Source organism: Trachypithecus francoisi, unplaced genomic scaffold, assembly GCF_009764315.1.
Source record: "Trachypithecus francoisi isolate TF-2019V2 unplaced genomic scaffold, Tfra_2.0 Lachesis_group17, whole genome shotgun sequence".
In the NCBI taxonomy this organism is placed as follows: Eukaryota; Metazoa; Chordata; class Mammalia; order Primates; family Cercopithecidae; genus Trachypithecus; species Trachypithecus francoisi.
The window spans coordinates 12,120,259-12,138,072 of NW_022681462.1; the positions used below are offsets into that span (position 1 = coordinate 12,120,259).

The 17,814-nt window shown below is 42.7% G+C and overlaps 1 protein-coding gene across 5 annotated transcripts in view; it reads left to right on the top strand.

The window, feature by feature from the left end:
* Positions 1 to 12,880: 12,880 nt before the first annotated feature.
* COMMD1 (copper metabolism domain containing 1) overlaps positions 12,881 to 17,814 on the top strand; it is a 241,908-nt gene continuing 236,974 nt past the window's right edge. For 3 of the 5 annotated variants that reach the window (XM_033239182.1, XM_033239183.1, XM_033239184.1), the window contains exon 1: positions 12,881 to 13,093. In XM_033239182.1, coding sequence (XP_033095073.1) covers positions 12,914 to 13,093 — 180 coding nt within the window. In that variant the 5' untranslated portion in view covers positions 12,881 to 12,913. The remainder of the gene's footprint in view (positions 13,094 to 17,814) is intronic. The other 2 variants (XM_033239186.1, XM_033239189.1) reach the window with 2 other exon arrangements.

The following is a 17,814-nucleotide window of genomic DNA, read 5'->3' on the forward strand; positions in this document are numbered from 1 at the left end:
CACTCCAGTCTTGGAAACAGATAAAACAGACAGAAAATCAACAAAAACATAGAAGATACAGATATGGAAGAATTAAACTTCAAGGTCTAATACAATATAACATTTCACCCAACAACAGAAGAATACATATTCTTTTTAAGGGCACAAGGAGGATTAACAAAGATAGACGATGTACTGGATCATAAAACAAACAATAACCAATTAAAAAGAACAGAAAATAATACAAACTATGTTGTCTGACTGTAATGAAATTAGAAATCAATAACAGAAACAAGATAACAAGAAAATCTCCAAACAGTTGGATATTATACAATGCACTTTAAAATAATCCATGGATCAAAGAGGAAGTCTAAAAGAAAATCAGGAAATGTTTTGAAGTTTTTTTTAAAGAAGAAAATAGAACATATCGAAATTGTGAGATGCAGCTAAAGCAATGTTTAGAGGAAATTTTATAGCATTAAAATGCTTATATTAGGCCAGGCAGGGTGGCTCATGCCTGTAATCCTAGCACTTTGGGGAGGCCCAGACGGGTGGATCGCTTGACCTCATGAGTTTGAGACCAGCCTGGGCAACATGGCAAAACCCCATCTCTACAAGAAATACAAAAATTAGCCAAGCATGGTGGTGCATGCCTGTGGTCCCAGCTACTCAAGAAGCTGAGGTGGTAGGATGCTTTGAGTCCAGGAGGCAGAGGTTGCAGTGAGCTGAGATAGTGCCACTGCACTCCAGCCTTGGGGACAGAGCAAGACTCTGTCTCAAAAGTAATAATAATAATAATAGTAAATGCTTATATTAGAAAAGAAAGCTCTCAAATCAATTACCTCAGTTTTCATCTTATGAAAACTAGGAAAAGCAAGAGTAAAATAAGCCCAAAGCAAGCAGAAGAAAGGAAATAATAAAACTAAGAGCATAAAAATCAATTAATTGGAAACAGAAAGATAGAGAAAAATTAATAATCCAAAAGTTGATTTTTTTAAATGATCAATGAAATTGACAAACTTTTAGCAAGACTGACAGAGATAATACAAATTACCCATATCCAGACTGAAAGAGGCCGTATCACTACAAACTCTACAGACATTAAAAGAATAATAAGAGAACAATATAAACAACTTTATACACATAAACCATATACACATTAACTCAACAACTAAGATGGAATGGACCAATTCCTCGCAAACCACTGTTAAAAGAAAAACTTCAGCTAAATTAAATTTAAAGGTGTTTAACTGAGCAAGGAATGATTCGCAAATCGGGCAGCCCTCAAAATCACAGCAGATTAAGAGAGACTCCAGCGCAGCCATGTAGTGGAAGAAGATTTATGGACAGAAAAAGGAAAGTAACGTACAGAAAATGGAAGTGAGGTACAGAAGCAGCTGGATTGGTTACAGTTCAGCGTTTGCCTTATTGGAACACGGTTTGAACAGTTGGCTACATTTGTTTGGCCAAAACTCAGTGACTGGCACAGGTGTGGGCTATGTTCGGTTTATACCTCCACTTGTTATAGTTCACGATGTACAGAAAAACCTTTAGGTGGAATTTAAATATTCAAGGAGGCAGCTTTAGGCTAAACTTGATTTAACACCACAAACTACTAAAATTCACCCAAAATTAAATAGGAAGGGATGAAGAGGGAACAAGCCCCACCTCATTTTATGATGCCATCATTAGGCTGATATTAAAATCAAAGACATTACAGAAAGAAAGCTACACATTAATGTACCTTAATGACAGAAAAATCTTCAATAAAATTTAATTCAGTAACAAAAAATTGACCACATCATGACCAAGCAAGGATTATTTTGGGAATGTGAGACTGGTTCCATATTTGAAAATCAATGTCAGCCAGGCGCAGTGGCTCACACCTGTAATCCCAGCACTTTGGAAGGCTGAGGTGGGCGGATCACCTGAGGTCAGGAGTTTGAGATCAGCCTGGCCAACATGGTGAAACCCTGTCTCTACTGAAAATACAAAAATTAGCCAGGCATGGTGGTGGGCACCTGTAATCCCAGCTACTCAAGAGGCTGAGGTAGGAGAATCGCTTGAATCCAGGGGGAAGAGTTTGCAGTGAGCTGAGATCTCGCCATTGCACTCCAGCCTGGGCAACGAGAGCAAAACTCCCTCTCAAAAAAAAAAAAAAAAAAAAGAGAGAGAAAATAAAATCAATGTCATCTACTATCTTAACAGCCTAAGAAAGGAAAACTACATGATTGTTAATTGATACATAATTACCAATCGTGTATCAATTGAGAAAAATAGAAAAGGTAAATGCCAATTTATGACTGAAAGAAATAAAACCTCTCAGCAGACTAGGGATACAAGGGACTTCCCTCAACATGATAGAAGGTATCTTCAAAAAAAAACCTACAGCTAACATTATCCTTAGTGATGAAAGGCTGAATGCTTTCCCCCTAAGATTAGGAACAAGGCACAGCTGTCTACTCTTACCACTTCTACTCAGCATGGTTATGGAAGTCCTACCCAGTTAGCAAGAAAAAGAAAGAAAAAGCACACAGTTTAGAAAGAAGGAAAACAACACAACAACAACAGCAACAAAACCTTTCTTTATTTGCAGATGACATGGTTGTTTACAAAGAAAATCCTAAATAATCTGTCAAAAAAAAATCTAGGACAAATAAGTGAGTTTAGCAAGGTTGCAGGATTCAAAACTCAATTGTATTTTTTTATTACTTCTTTTAATTTAAATTGTTTAAGTGCTTAGTTATTTTTTAAAGCCAGGGTCTCACTCTGTTACCCAGGATGGAGTGCAGCGGTGCAATTATAGCTCACTGCAGTCTCCAACTCCTGAGCTCAAGTGATCCTCCCACCTCAGACTCCCAAGTAGCTGGGACTACAGGCATCCACCACCATGCCTGGCTAATTTTTTTATTTTTTGTAAAGACAGGATCTGGCTATATTACCCAGGCTTGTTTCAAACTCCTGGCCTCAAGTGCTCCTACCACCTCGGCCTCCCAAAGTGCTAGTATTACAGGCGTGAGCTTGAGGCCAGGGGTTCAAGACCAGCCTGGGCAACACAGCAAGACTGTCTCTACAGAAAATTAAACCTTAAAAAAAATTTTTTTAAAAGAAAATTCTAGGAGAATTAGTGAATATTATTCCAATCTGAGGGACTAGGCAATATAATAGAAGACACTTTGAGGCAAATAGTTTTTAGGTTTAGGAGCAGGTCAGAAACCTAATGACAAGGACGTCCATCTGGGTGACACAGGGAGCAGCCAGACATTGAAAGACAATGGGAAACAAGCAAATCTCTGAGTAAAGTACTGGCAAGATTTCCAAGGCTGGGGCTCGAGCCAGGCTCCTGGCCCAGCAGGGTGCTGCGACTGGAATCCAGAAACAAGGATTGAAAGTCAGACTGGTCCTTGAAGGAAAGCGACGGACTGACTCATTGTTCTTGAATGTGCACAGGGTCTCAGTTCATCTCCAGGATGGAAAGTACTGTTCTGAGTCCCTCACTAGTGCAGAGAGAGAAAGCAGTGTACCTCCAGGGATGTCTTGGAGATGGGGAGTGGAGGATTGGGACGGTTTTCATTGTAAAATGTGCCGTGAACAAAGAAATGCCTCCATAACATGAATGTTATTGAGTATCTGAGTTGTGATGTAGAATGTCATGTTTCTGAGATTTCTCGGGGACAATCCATACCATCTGTATCAGTCAGGATCCTGGAAACAGACAGGACCATCACAGTGGGTGAGGAGAGTTTATTAAAGGGGATATTTATAAAGGCAAGGCTTAGACAAAATAAGGTGGATGGATGCTGGGCATAGTGGCTCACACCTGTAATCCCAGCACTTTGGGAGTTCAAGGTGGGAGTCCAGGGGTTCAAGACCAGCCTGGGCAACATGGTGAAACGCCGTTCTACAAAAAATACAAAAATTAGGTGGGCCTGGTAGTGCGCGCCTGTGGTCCCAGCTACTCAGGAGGCTGAGGTGGCAAGATGGCTCGAGCCCGGGATGCAGAGGCTGCAGTGAGCTGAGATCTTGCCACTGTACTCCAGCCTGGGTGACAGAGCAAAACTCCGTCTCAAAAAAAAAAAAAAAAGGGGTGGGGGATGCTGTAGTACCCGCAGGCTAGTAACAGCAGGGAGCTATGACCCCCCTAATGCTTGAAGGGGGAAAGAGTAGGGGTGGTTGCTAAACCCTTGAGGGAGAACTGGGTTGTGTGAGTCCTTGACAGGAGCCATAGCTTTCGCTAGAAGAAAAGCCAACGTGTGGCTATGTGGCAGTGGGGGAGCCAGGGAAATAAGCACCCCTTCCTCACTGTCTCACCAACTTTCTGTCAGGACCAGCACCCCTCCACATGTGTTGAACCCACTAGAAGTGGGGAAGTAAGGGAGCCCAGTGATGCAGTCCAGGTGGGTCCGCCTCTCAGGGCACAGAGCTGGCTAAAAAAGGCTAGAGAATGAATCTGAAGGGAAAAATAGAAGACTGTCTATGGCGTGCACATTGTTATTAATTTGACTCAAAGAGGGTGTCCAGGCCTGAGTATTTTGGCTTTCTCATCTACTTTTGCCTCTGTTATTACATCTTGGATTTTAGGCTTACCATAGGCCCTCTGTCCACTAAATTCACACACTCTCAGGGAGGGTCAAAGCTGAATCATCTCCGAACCCCTGGGTCGCTATTAATTTCAATCAAAGCCAGAAAAGGAAAGCTGGGACAGGAGAGAATAACTGGGAGCAAGCGCATAACTGGAGCTCTTACTCCTCTGAGCATGGTGCCAGTTGTTTAGCTGAGGGAGCAGGCAGCCCTACAGTGCCCTGTGAGGGAACAGAAGCACAGCCCTAGGAGGCAGCCTTCCCTGGCTGGAGGAAGGGGCTGAGCATGAAGCAAACCTCTGTGAGGGGGTTGTTATCACTCTGCCGGATTCTGCCCAAATAAGTAAAGGCTTCATTCCAATTTCCACTGGAGCATAACTATCAGAAAATAATGAAAACTGGCCCAATGAAAGGAATACTCTGTTGGCAGCTTTCTGCTGCTTTTTTTTTGGACTTTTACCTTCTTGCTTTTTAAGTTTTTGCCACTGGCAGAATGAGATATGGTTCTTTTTTGCAAGAAAAAGAACCATAAATTTTAGCGTAGAGAGACAGATGTAAAGAGAGACGTCTACAAAGAAGCTAAGTGTGTTACACTTAAATTGCCTTCTACCAATGCATTATTTCATTAACATTAAAAATGAACAGTTGAGGCCCGGCGCAGTGACTCATGCTGGTAATTCCAGCACTTTGGGAGGCTGAGGCAGGCAAATTGTTTGCACCCAGCAGTTTGAGACCAGCCTAGGCAACAACAACAACAAAAAATTAGCCAGGCATGATGGTGGGCACGTTTAGTCTCACTATTCAGGAGGCTGAGGCGGGAGGATCATTTGAGTGTGGGAGGCAGAGGTTGCAGTGAGCCAAAGGTTGCAGCGAGCCGAGCTCGCACCATACCACTCCAGCCTGGGCGACAGAGCAAGACCTTGTCTCGAAAAAAAAAGGGCGAGCGCAGTGGCTCATACTGTAATCCCAGCACTTTGGGAGGCAGAGGCAGGTGGATCCCCTGAGGTCAGGAGTTCGAGGCCAGCCTGGCCAACATGGCGAAACCCCGTCTGTACTAAACATACAAAAAATTAGCCAGGCGTGGTGGCGGGCGCCTGTAATCCCAGCTACTCAGGAGGCTGAGGCAGGAGAATCACTTGAACCCAGGAGAAGGAGCTTGCAGTGAGCCCAGATCGTGCCACTGCACTCCAGCCTGGGCGACAAAAGGGCAAGTCCGTCTCAAACAAACAAACAAAGAAAAAACAGTTGTTATGATTGTGGAACATGCAGTGGAAGTGAGATGTAACTTCTTTGTAGTAATAGCCTATGTGCACATTTTCAATGAAAAGTATGTATGGCTTTTATAATTATTTTCCTTTTTTCTATGTTATGTTTGCTCTGATTATATTTATTGAAATGTAAAAATAAAAATCAGCAATTGATATACAATACATGAGAATCAAAGGAAAATCTGGTGGTGTTTCTGATGCCTCTTGAACATTTCGAGATGTTTGAATAGGTGTCTGTGAATTTTCATTTACAAAGTTAGACTATTAGTCCAAAAATAGATTAGATTATTATTCCAAAAATAGAGAAATACCGTATTTTCAAAATGCGGTATTTCTAGTGATTTGAGGTTTCTGGGTGAGTTTTTAAAGTGCTTGAGGAAATGATACATTACACAAGTCATAAAAGTTTACAGCACTAGCAAGCGAGTGAAAGCATCTTCATCGTATCGCTTCTATGCATGTGTTTTAAACAAACTGTCTTTATTTGATTAGTCATATTTGGAATCAAAATTTAGACAGCTTATTGCTAGACAGCAAATGTAGACTGCAGGCCCTTTTTGTACAGTTGAATGACATCAGAGCAGATTATTTTATCTATAGATCAAAAACAGCAACAACACCCTTTGCAGGCTGAATTTGTTTGTGACAGGGTCTCACTCTGTTGCCCAGGCTGGAGTGCAGTGGAACCATCTCGGCTGGCTGCGTCCTTCGCCTCCCGGGTTCAATCCATTCTCCTGCCTCAGCCTCCCGAGTAGCTGGGATTACAGGTGTGAGCCACTGCGCCTGGCCCAGGCTGAGCTTTTAATTCTTTCCCTTTTCTGCACTAGCAAAGAGGCAAGAAAAGGTTGGTTTTTCTTTGTTTGTTTGTTTGTTTTTGAGACGGAGTCTCGCTCTGTCACCCAGGCTGGAGTGCAGTGGCGCGATCTCGACTCACTGCAAGCTCCACCTCCCGGGTTCACGTCATTCTTCTGCCTCAGCCTCCTGAGTAGCTGGGACTGCAAGTGCCTGCCACCATGCCCCGCTAATTTGTTTTTTGATTTTTAGTAGAGACAGGGTTTCACCATATTAGCCAGGATGGTCTTGGTCTCCTGACCTCGTGATCCGCCTGCCTCGGCATCCCAAAGTGCTGGGATCACAGGCTTAAGCCACCATGCCCAGCCAAAAAAGGTATTTTGTTTGTTGATGTTAAAGTATGATTTAAGACATATTCAAACTTCCCTTTATATTATCTCTACATATTAATAAAAATCTTTAAAATTAATAGCAGATATTGCAATTTGTAAAAGCATCAATTATGTCTTTACTTTGGTGATTTTAAATGATAGTTTCCCTGAATACTCAAATATGTAGCACAGATAGCTCCATGGAGATGACAAACTGCAGCTCAAACACAATTCAATTCCTTTATTCTCCAGTGTGTGTGATCTGTTTCCATGGAAATTACATGTTGACCAGGAATTGTAAAAATACTATATGCAAACATATCTTAGAAGCAGACCTTTTTAGAGAATAATTGTGATTTACTTTGAGTCACTCCATTGAAACTGTTCAAATAATAGAAAATAAAACTGTATTTTTCTTCAGCAGAGACCCTTCTGCAATTTCCCTTAGTTCTGTATGTTAATCTAACAGTATTGGAGATTATAGAGACTTTAATTTGCCTTTTGGTGAGAGTAAAATTAAATCTTAATGATTTAGGTAAATTTATTCATCCAAAAAAGATTAAGAACTTAGTCTGAGTGAGCAAGGTGTTGTTCAGGGTACTAAAAAGAACACAGAGCCATATACCAATACCATAATGGTGTAAAATGGGATGACTATGGTAAAGCTGATGATCAATGTGCTCTGGAAGTGTGAAGGAGGAAGGGAGATAAAGGAAGTCTTCTTGCATGACATGACGTTTGAACTGGGTCTTGAAAATGAGAACCTGAGGCTGGGCACGGTGGCTCACACCTATAATCCCAGCATTTTGGGAGGCCAGGGTGGGCAGATCACTTGAGGTCAGGAGTTCGAGACCAGCCTGGCCAACATGGCGAAACTTCATCTCTTCTAAAAATACAAAAATTAGCCAGGCATAGTGGCACATGCCTGTAATCCCAACTACTTGGGAGGCTGAGGTACAAGAATCACTTGAACCCAGGAGGTGGCAGCTACAGTGAACCGTGATCTCCCCACTGCACTCTAGCCTGGGCATCTGAGTGAGACTCTGTCTCAAAAAAAAAAAAAGAAGTAAAAAAGACTTGAGTAGAAGATGCTTCCTGGTGAGGGAAACCATCTAAGCGAAAGCATGGAGGTGGGAAAACCGAAGGCATGTTTGCGGAATGCTGAGAAATCCAACTGGCTGATATGTAAAGGACACTGTGGGAGATAAGATGAAAATTCAAGCCTGTGGCTAGGCCTTGAATGCCGTGCTAATTTGGATATTACGCTCAAGAGCAGTGTTGTTCTATTAGGGGGACTATAATCTGGACTGTCGGAAGTTGAATGTTAAAAGATGAAAAAGTAAGGGAAGGAAAGAGATCAGTACATTGAGAAGAGTGGCCCTGAAAGGAGGAAGAGAATGGAGAAATAGCTTGAAGGACTAGCCGCCTTGAGAAATGGTTTATTTGAGACATATGGTGGTTTAAAAATATGTCCACAAGTTTTTTAAAATTCCTTTCTTTAAGAGGCAGTGATGAATTCTGCTCCTTTAAATGTGGGCTGAATGCGGCAACTGGCTACTAGCAAATAGAATGAGGCAGAAGTGACAGTGTGCCACTTCTGAGACTAGGTCATAAAAGGCACTGGGACTTCCTTCTTGCTTACTTTCTCAGATCACTCGCTCTGGGGAAGCCAGCTGCCATGTTGTGAGGATGCTCAACCTTGGAAGTGGATTCTTCAGCCCCAGTAAAGCCTTCTGATGATGACAGCCCTGATTGTAGCCTCGTGAAAGATGCAGAGCTGGAACCAGCAGAAGCTAAGCTGGTCTCCTATTCCTGACCTACAGAAACTATGAGATCCTGTGTTTGTTGTTGGATCTACTAAACTTTGCGGTAATGTGTGATGCAGTAATAGATAACTAATGCAGGAGGTTGGAAAAGGAGAGTCTTTTTTTTCTTTTTCTTTTTTTTAGACAAAGTTTCACTCTTGTTGCCCAGGCTGGAGTGCAATGGCATGATCTTGGCTCACTGCAACCTCCACCTCCTGGGTTCAAGTGATTCTCCTGCCTCAGCCTCCTGAGTAACTGGGATTACAGGAGCACACCACCACACCTGGCTAATTTTTGTATTTTTAGTAGAGGCAGGGTTACACCGTGTTGGCCAGGCTGATCTTGAACTCCTGACCTCATTGATCCACCCGCCTCCGCCTCCCAAAGTGTTGGGCTTAGGGGCGTGAGCCACCACGCACAGCTGTAAAAGGAGAGTCTTAAACATGCTTGTGGATTGAGAAGAAGGAGCCAGTGGAGACCGAGAGTGAAGATCACACAAGGAGAGGGGAAATCATAGTTAGGTCAAATTCTGGAGGAAGTTTCTAGGGGGTAGGATCATCAGTAAAGAGTGAAGTTATTTTTGGAAAGGAAGAGTGAGGATCAGAAAAATTTTCAGATTGGAAAAATGGAAGATGACATCAAGTTCTTGATTCCTTCATCAAAGGAGGAGATCAGGTCTTCTGCTGAGATAAAGGAACCTCTGGGATCAAGAGCTCCAAGAGCAGGAAAAATTGGAAGAACTACTGTTCGATATCACATAGACAATCAGATAAAGCAAAGAACACAATTCTCTCCAGCTAGGCTTAGCACCCTGGGAGAGGAAGCTGAGAAAGCAGACAGTGGAGCTTACCCAGGGGTAGGGATTAATAAGGCAGATATGAAAGATCAAGTGGGCAGAGGATTCTGAGATGCTAATGTAATTAAAGTGGCTGGGCATGAAGTCTAGACAGGGTACAAGGGCATCTGAAATTATAAGAGGAGTAATGAACCGAGAATATAAAAGGGCGGAACTTCCACAGCAACTATAATCTGTATAACACATCTCACGCTTTATTCATAAACTCCCTTAGTATCATGACCTTTTTAAACATGTATGCCTAATTGCCCCAGTGAGATAATAAATTCAGGGTAATGACCCGAGTTTACACATTTTGTACCATCTTAGAAGCTAGCACTTTGCTTCATAAGGATTCACATATTTGTTGAATCAATGAATAAAATCATTCTAGCATTGTGTGTGTGTGTTCTACTGTTTTTTTCTTCCTTAACAATAAGCATCTGATTGAAGATAAAGATCTGCTCCTGTTAGAGAGTCAAAGTATTCCATCCTTGTCTTTAAGAGCCGGGGTTTCGGGATGTTTTTAAGAAGTATTATATAATTATTTAAAAAGGAACAATACCCGATTGGCTAAAGACAATAAGCCTAATTATGCCGATGTGAAGCAACCTTGAAATAAACCTTCGGTGATTTCTTTTCAATCTGACAAAAAACAGAATAAAAGTGGAAAGGTTTAGAGGGAAATAAGAGACCAGCATTCTCCTGGAAAATCAAGGGAAGTAGAGGCCTCCGTTTAGAGGAATCTTGCAGAAGCTAGATCCTCAGTGGGGGCTCTGAGAAGGGTGTCTGGTTTTGGAAGATTACTAGTACAAATGGATCCTTAGCTTCAGTGGACATTGATGTATCCTTTACCTGGCACACTCTTCTGTCATTGCTTCCCTGGGAAAAGTAGGCTTGTAAAGTCTATTAAGAAAAAGTTGAAAAATAAGCTTTTAAACTACTAGATAGAGTCATTGACTGTAATGATATATAGGTAGTCCTTCCAATTTTACCACCTGCTCTTCTATGTATTATACATTCTCACTCCAACCCACCTTTCATTCAGTTCGGGTTTTTCTATATCAGCTGATGAATTGATATTTTGAACTACAGTCTGGTGATACAGCCAAGAGTTTCAGTTCAGTTTTGGCAGTCACTACCTTTCGTGATGAGTTTGTTTATGCAATTATTTGAATGTTCGATTGCATTTTGCTCCTATTTTATTAATAAAATGAAGGGAAGCCAGCAGGCACAATGGCTCATGCCTGTAATCCCAGCACTTTGGGAAGTTGAGGCAGGTGGATCACCAGAGGTCAGAAGTTCTAGACCAGCCTGGCCAACATGACAAAAACCCATCTCTACTAAAAATACAAAAATTAGCTAGGTGTGGTGGCAGGCACCTGTAATCCCAGCTACTCAGGAGGCTGAGACAGGAAATTCACTGAAACCTGAGAGGTGGAGGTTGCAGTGAGCTGAGGTCACACCACTGCACTCCAGCCTGGGTGACAGAGGGAAACTGTGTCTCAAAAAGGAAAAGAAAATAAAAGAGAAAGAAAGAAAGAAAGAAAGAAAGGAAGGAAGGAAGGAAGGAAGGAAGGAGAGAGAAGGAGGGAGGGAGGGAGGGAAGGAAGGAAGGAAAAACCAAAAGGTTGATACCAATGATGGCAAGTGTAGTTTTCATACACTTAGTATGATTGAGACAAAGATAGAAATCATTTGGCTATTAAAAAGAAACAATTCAGCTATAATCAGATGCTGATTTTCCTCATTGAAAAGGAAAAAAGTCAATAGAAGAACACATGTAAAGTGCTGGGATTAAGTTACCAAAAATTGTACCTGAAACTGAGGTGTAATGAGAAATTTTATGCTGGGCACGGTGGCTCACACCTGTAATCCCAGCACTTTGGTAGGCCGAGTCAGGAAGAGCATTTGAGCTCAGGAGTTGGAGAGCAGCCTGAGTGACATGGCGAAAACCTGTCTCTACAAAAAAAAATACAAAAACTAGCTGAGCTTGGTGGCATGAGCCTGTATTCCCAGCTACTTGAGAGACTGAGTGGGAGGACGGCTTGAGCCCAGTCAGAGGTTGTAGTGAGCCAAGATCATGTCACTGCACTCCAGCCTGGGCAACAGTCTCAAAAACCCAGTCTAAAAAAAAAAAAAAAAAAAAAAAAAAAAAAAGGTTGAACCCTCAAGGCTACTTCCAAACACAATACCTTAATCATATTCAAGAGAATAATGATTTTTGTATGTGGCACAACAGAGATTTCCATAATGTAACTTTAGACAGCTGTTCTCTCTTCATTAGTTTAGTTGTCCAAATATAAAAGAGTTTGTTTATACAAACATTTTACTAATCTTTTAAACTGTACAATTCAGTGGGTTTTAGTATATTCACAAGGTTGTGCTTCCACTTCCAGAATGTTTTCATCATGCCCCAAAGAAACTCTGTACCTATAAACAGTCACTGCCCATTTGCTCCCTCTTCCAGATTCTGGCAGCTATTACAGTACTTTCAGTCTCTGTGGATTTGTCTATTCTGAACATTTCATATGAATGAGATGTCCAATATTTGGCCTTTTATGTCTGACTTCTACTTACCCTGTTTTTAAGTCTCATTCATGTTGTAGCATGTATCAGTACTTTATTCAATTTTATGGCTGAATAATATATTGATTTTTTGAAATTATATGGGTGGGAGGTTGTATTAGCTATGCATTTAATATCAGGATAGTAAAAAAGGTGTTAACAAAATATTTGTTATATAAAAGAACATTGGATCAGAACCACTGATCTAGCTGGAAAGACAAGTGTATATAAAAAGGCAATTAACAACCCACACAAAAACATTATGTAATCAGGAGATAGTTAAATTTTCTGGAACAAAGGATGACAGGTAAGGATTAGGCAGAGATTAAATCTGAGTGATCGATCCTATTCAGCTAATGGGTTGGCAAGGCCTGGAATGAGATGCAGCCATCTAAAAATTAAAACTGCCAACCTTCTAGGCTGCTACCCCATCTCCAATAATCTCTGCGAGCAATCTTTCTTTCCAGTAGGCTCTGCAGTGATGAAGGGGATCAGGGGAAGCAAAGTGACCCTCCTGGAACCAAACGGATATTTCCGTGGAGGTATCCTAAGCGGATGGGTTTTGCAGAGCAAAGCTGTAAGCTGCCAACTCTGACCCCTGGGGAAGCCTTGCCTCCAGCTTTCCGGTGGTGCTTTTGCACAGGCTGTTTAGGCACATCTCGGCCGCCGTGGCGGGGCACGGCTCAGCTGTTGCGGGGCGGGGCTTTCGCAGAGCATGGCGGCCGGCGAGCTTGAGGGCAGCAAGCCCCTGAACGGGCTGCTGAATGCGCTAGCCCAGGACACTTTCCACGGGCACCCCGGCATCACAGAGGAGCTGCTACGGAGCCAGCTGTATCCAGAGGTGCCACCCGAGGAGTTCCGCCCCTTTTTGGCAAAGATGAGGGGGATTCTTAAGGTACTGCTCTTTTCTATAGTCTCCGGCTTGGAGCAGAGCCCCTTGGCCGCTGGCTTCAGACTCGCCCCCTCGCTTTCCCCCGTCCCCACAAGCTGAAAGGCTTTTCCTCCTCAGATCTCTACTCCGTGGGCTCCACATTGGGCTCCTTCTGATTTGCTCGTTCCGTCGCCCCTTCTCACTTTCCTAAGGGTGAGCTTTTTATGCTGAAGTTCCCAGTCCCCCGGTAGGACTGACTGACACCCACGGGGGTTTTTCCTTCAAGACATGTCTTCTGAGTCTCTTGGTAACAGTCGCGTTTCCTCAGCAGATCTGTGGGATCTGGATTTTTTAAAATTAAGAGTTTTAGGTCGGTAGCTTTCCCCGGTTGTGGAAGTTGGGAGCGTTAAAATGAGTGTCTGCTGGATAAGGGGTGGCTTTAACCCGAGTGGCATCTGTCAAGCAGTCCACTGCATGGTTAAGAGAGCATAATTTCCAGCTTGAAGTCAAAGTATAGACTAGACCGTCCAATAGAAATATGTGAGCCAAAAAGGTGAAATTAATTTTAATAATCTATCTTATTTAATCCAGAATATCCAAAGTATTATCACTTCACATATAATCAATATACAGAATATTGACAAGATTTTCTGTTACCTTTTTCACTAGGTCTTAGAAATCCAGTATTTTACACTTAAAGCTCATATCTCGGACTAGCCACGTTTCAAGTGCTCAGTAGCCACATGTGGCTAATAAACATCATATTGGACAACTCTAGTTTTTATTATTATTATTATTATTTATTATTTATTTATTTTTTTGAGACAGGCTAGAGTGCAGTGGCGCAATCTCGGCTCACTGCAACCTCTGCCTCCCAGTCTCAAGCGATTCTCCTGCCTCAGCCACCCGAGTAGCTGGGACTACAGGCACCCGCCACCATGCCCAGCTAATTTTTGTATGTTTAGTAGAGACGAGGTTTCACCATATTGGCTAAGCTGGTCTTGAACTCCTGACCTTGTGATCCACCTGTCTCAGCCTCCCAAAGTGCTGGGATTACAGGCATGAGCCATGGCACCCGGCCTTGGACAACTCTATTTAGATCGAGAACTAGTTATAGGACTGAAGCTAGTGTCAATGTACTCTAGAGACAGACTATAAAAAGAATGACTGACTTTTGTAGGTCTCCTATGTGTTGGAACTGTGCTGAGATGTTTTACATGTTGTTTCATTTGTTTCTTGAAAAAAACCTTATATAGTGGACACCCATTGTAAAGGTTTAAGAAACAGGCCCAGGGAATCTAAACAGCCTAAAATTACATTTTGATTAAAGTCAATGTTGAAATTTAATCCACTATCCTTTTGAATTTGCTGTTTTTTCGAAACTGTTTATTATTTAAAAAGGCACTTCTGTATTTTTTAAAACTGATTTTGCCTACAAGATTTGAATGCAGAAAAAAAAAGCAAATGAAATGTAAGGAGTTATATCTCAGGTGTGATTCTAGACTTTCTAAGTAATCTTAGTTGATATCAATCATAAATCACTAGTGAATGCTTCCTATTTACTTTCTTTTTTTAGAGAGTCTTGCTTTGTCGCCAGGCTGGAGTGCAGTGGCCCCATCTCGGCTCACTGAAATCTCCGCCTCTCGGGTTCAAGCCATTCTCCTGCCTCAGCCTCCCGAGTAGCTGGGGTTACAGGCATGCGCCACCACACCCAGCTAATTTTTGTATTTTCAGTAGAGACTGGGTTTCACCATGTTGGCCAGAATGGTTTTGATCTCCTGACCCTGGCCTCCCAGAATGCTAGGATTACAGGCGTGAGACACGCCGCCCGGCTGAATGCTTCCTATTTCTATCACATTTTACTCTTTGAGCAGTCGGAGAGAGTTTCCTAGAAAATTTGACATCTGGGTTTTTGAGGTGTTTGGTTTCTTATGGGGATGAGGCCTATAGCTCTTCTTCTGCAGGCTAAGAGACAACAGCACATGTGTGGGTAATGCCTTAGAATCCCCAAACATTGGGGAGTACTTCTCCTCTCTAGGTGGACCACATTTTGATTCATTTGTTTTGTTAGGAGATAAAACAGCAGGATACCCAGAGAAGAATTTGCCTGAAAACTCTTTCTCTTAGTTTATTTTTATTTTGAGATGGAGTTTTGCTTTTGTTGCCCAGGCTGGAGTGTAGTGGTGTGATCTCCGCTCACTACAAACTCCGCCTCCCAAGTTCAGGTGATTCTTCTGCCTCAGCCTCCTGTGTAGCTGGGATTACAGATGTCCACCACCATGCCTGGCTAATTTTTTTATTTTTAGTAGAGACAGAGTTTCACCACGTTGGCCAGGCTAGTCTTGAACTCCTGACCTCAGGTGATCCGCCTGCCTCGGCCTCCCAAAGTGTTGGGATTACAGGAGTGAGCCACTGCATCCGGCTTTACTTTATTTTAAATACATTGCTGAATAATATCCAGGATACTTGAAGTTTTCGAGTGGTTCTGTGTTATGGAGCTGGCATGGCTGTCTTGGTGTTGGGAGTAGGCAACAGAAGATTTGCAGGTGCCTCGCAGCACAACCTCTGCATAGCCGATTAGTCTGAGGAACGAAGGGATATGCCTTTGATTGTTTTACTTAGGGCTGAAACCCTGGGCTCAGGATGACATTCAGTTCCAATCTTTATTTAACTCTTTTTTTTTTTTTTTTTTTTTGAGACGGAGTCTCGCTCTGTTGCCAGGCTGGAGTGCAGTGGCGCAGTCTCGGCTCACTGCATCCTCCACCTCCTGGGTTTAAGTGATTCTCCTGCCTCAGCCTCCCGAGTAGCTGGGACTACAGGCATGCACCATCACGCCCAGCTGATTTTTGTAATATTTGTAGAGACGGGGTTTCACCATGTTGGCCAGGATGGTTTTGATCTCTTGACTTCATGAGCTGCCTGCCTCGGCCTCCTAAAGTGCTGGGATTACAGGCATGAGCCACCGCATCTAACCTTTATTTAACTTAAAAGCAATACTGAGGGTTAAATTTCTCTAATTATTATTATTTTTTTTGAGATGAGTCTCGCTCTGTTGCCCAGGCTGGAGTGCAGTGGCGTGATCTCGGCTCACTGCAACCTCTGCCTCCTGGGTTCAAGCAGTTCTGTACCTCAGCCTCCCGAGTGGCTGGGATTACAGGCGCCTGCCACCATGCCTGGCTATATTTTTGTTTTTTAGTAGAGACGGGGTTTCACCATCTTGGCCAGGCTGGTCTTGAACTCCTGACCTTGTGATTCACCCGCCTCCACCTCCCAAAGTGCTGGGATTACAGGCGTGAGCCACTGAGCCCGGCCAAATTTCTCTAATTGTTATGGAAACAAAAAAAAACATGATTTTTATTTATTTTTATTTTATTATTATTTTTTGATATGGAGTTTTGCTCTTGTTGCCCAGGCTGGAGTGTGAGTAATGGCGCGATCTCGGCTCTCCACAACCTCCGCCTCCCAGGTTCAAGCGATTCTCCTGCCTCAGCCTCCTGAGTAGCTGGGATTACAAGCATGCACCACCACGCCTGGCAAATTTGGTGTTTTCAGTAGAGATGGGGTTTCTCCATGTTGGTCAGGCTGGTCCTGAACTCCCGACCTCAGATGATCTGCCCACCTTGGCCTCCCAAAGTGCTGGGATCACAGGCGTGAGCCACCGTGCCTGGCACAAACATAATTTTTACACTGAAAGGTTTTGCAGATAGAACCTCTGTCTGCAGTGAGAGGGAACATACACAAATAAGCATGATGCAAGGATGTGATTGTATTTGTAAATAAAATTGTGAGTAAGCACCTGAAGATAGATTAAGAGATCTCAGTTCTTTCTGGCAGGCTTCTTGGAGATGCCATTTTTGCTTCTTTTGAAGAGAGTATAGCATATTTTAGACTGAGATGAAGGGTAGCGTATACAGCATTCTGAGTTAAGAACAGCACAGGTAGGGCAGGAAAAGAGCGGGTTCAGGAAATGGTGAATAGTCCAGTTTGATCACAATATGTGGAGTCTTGGTGGAGGAGGCAAGAAAAAAATGAAACAACCTTCTATTATAATCTTTCTAACTTTTATTCCTGCTCTTAAGCAGGATGTACATTTTTTGTATAAATGACAACAGAGTTCATACTTTCAATTATCTATGTAATATCATGGTCTGTGAAGAAAGTGAAAATGAAGGGTAACAACAGGGTAGAAGCAAAGGAAGGAAGGACGGGACAAATAACTCTCAGCAGTGGATACAGTGGACACACGTGTTAACAGCCTCCTTATTGCCAACTGCCTGGCAATATATTTCATAGCCCATGTTTCAGGTTCAGGTGCTCCCTGAGCTGTGTAGCCCTTCTCTCTGACTTTCATGTTGTGTGCCAAGGTGTTATGTAGTGATTCCTGGCATTTGTACTGGTTCTGTTTTCTGTTTAGAATGGAACTCTCCTATCCTACTTGACTGGGACATTGACTCTCTCTAGCCTTGCCTGTTAATCACAAAAGGACAAACCTTTCATCTGCTTGTAGATACATGAAGCTAGCCATTCACTTGCTCTAGTTTTTATTTTTGGGTAGACCCTAACAAGCAATGAAGTCAATTAATTGGGAATGGTGTGTTTATTTAGGGAGATGACATCCTATGTATAAATACTCTTGTTGCTAAACGCTGCCTTTTTTTGTTTGTTTTGTTTTGAAACGGAGTCTCACTCTGTCTCCCAAGCTGGAGTACAGTGGCACGATCTCGGCTCACTGCAACCTCCACCTC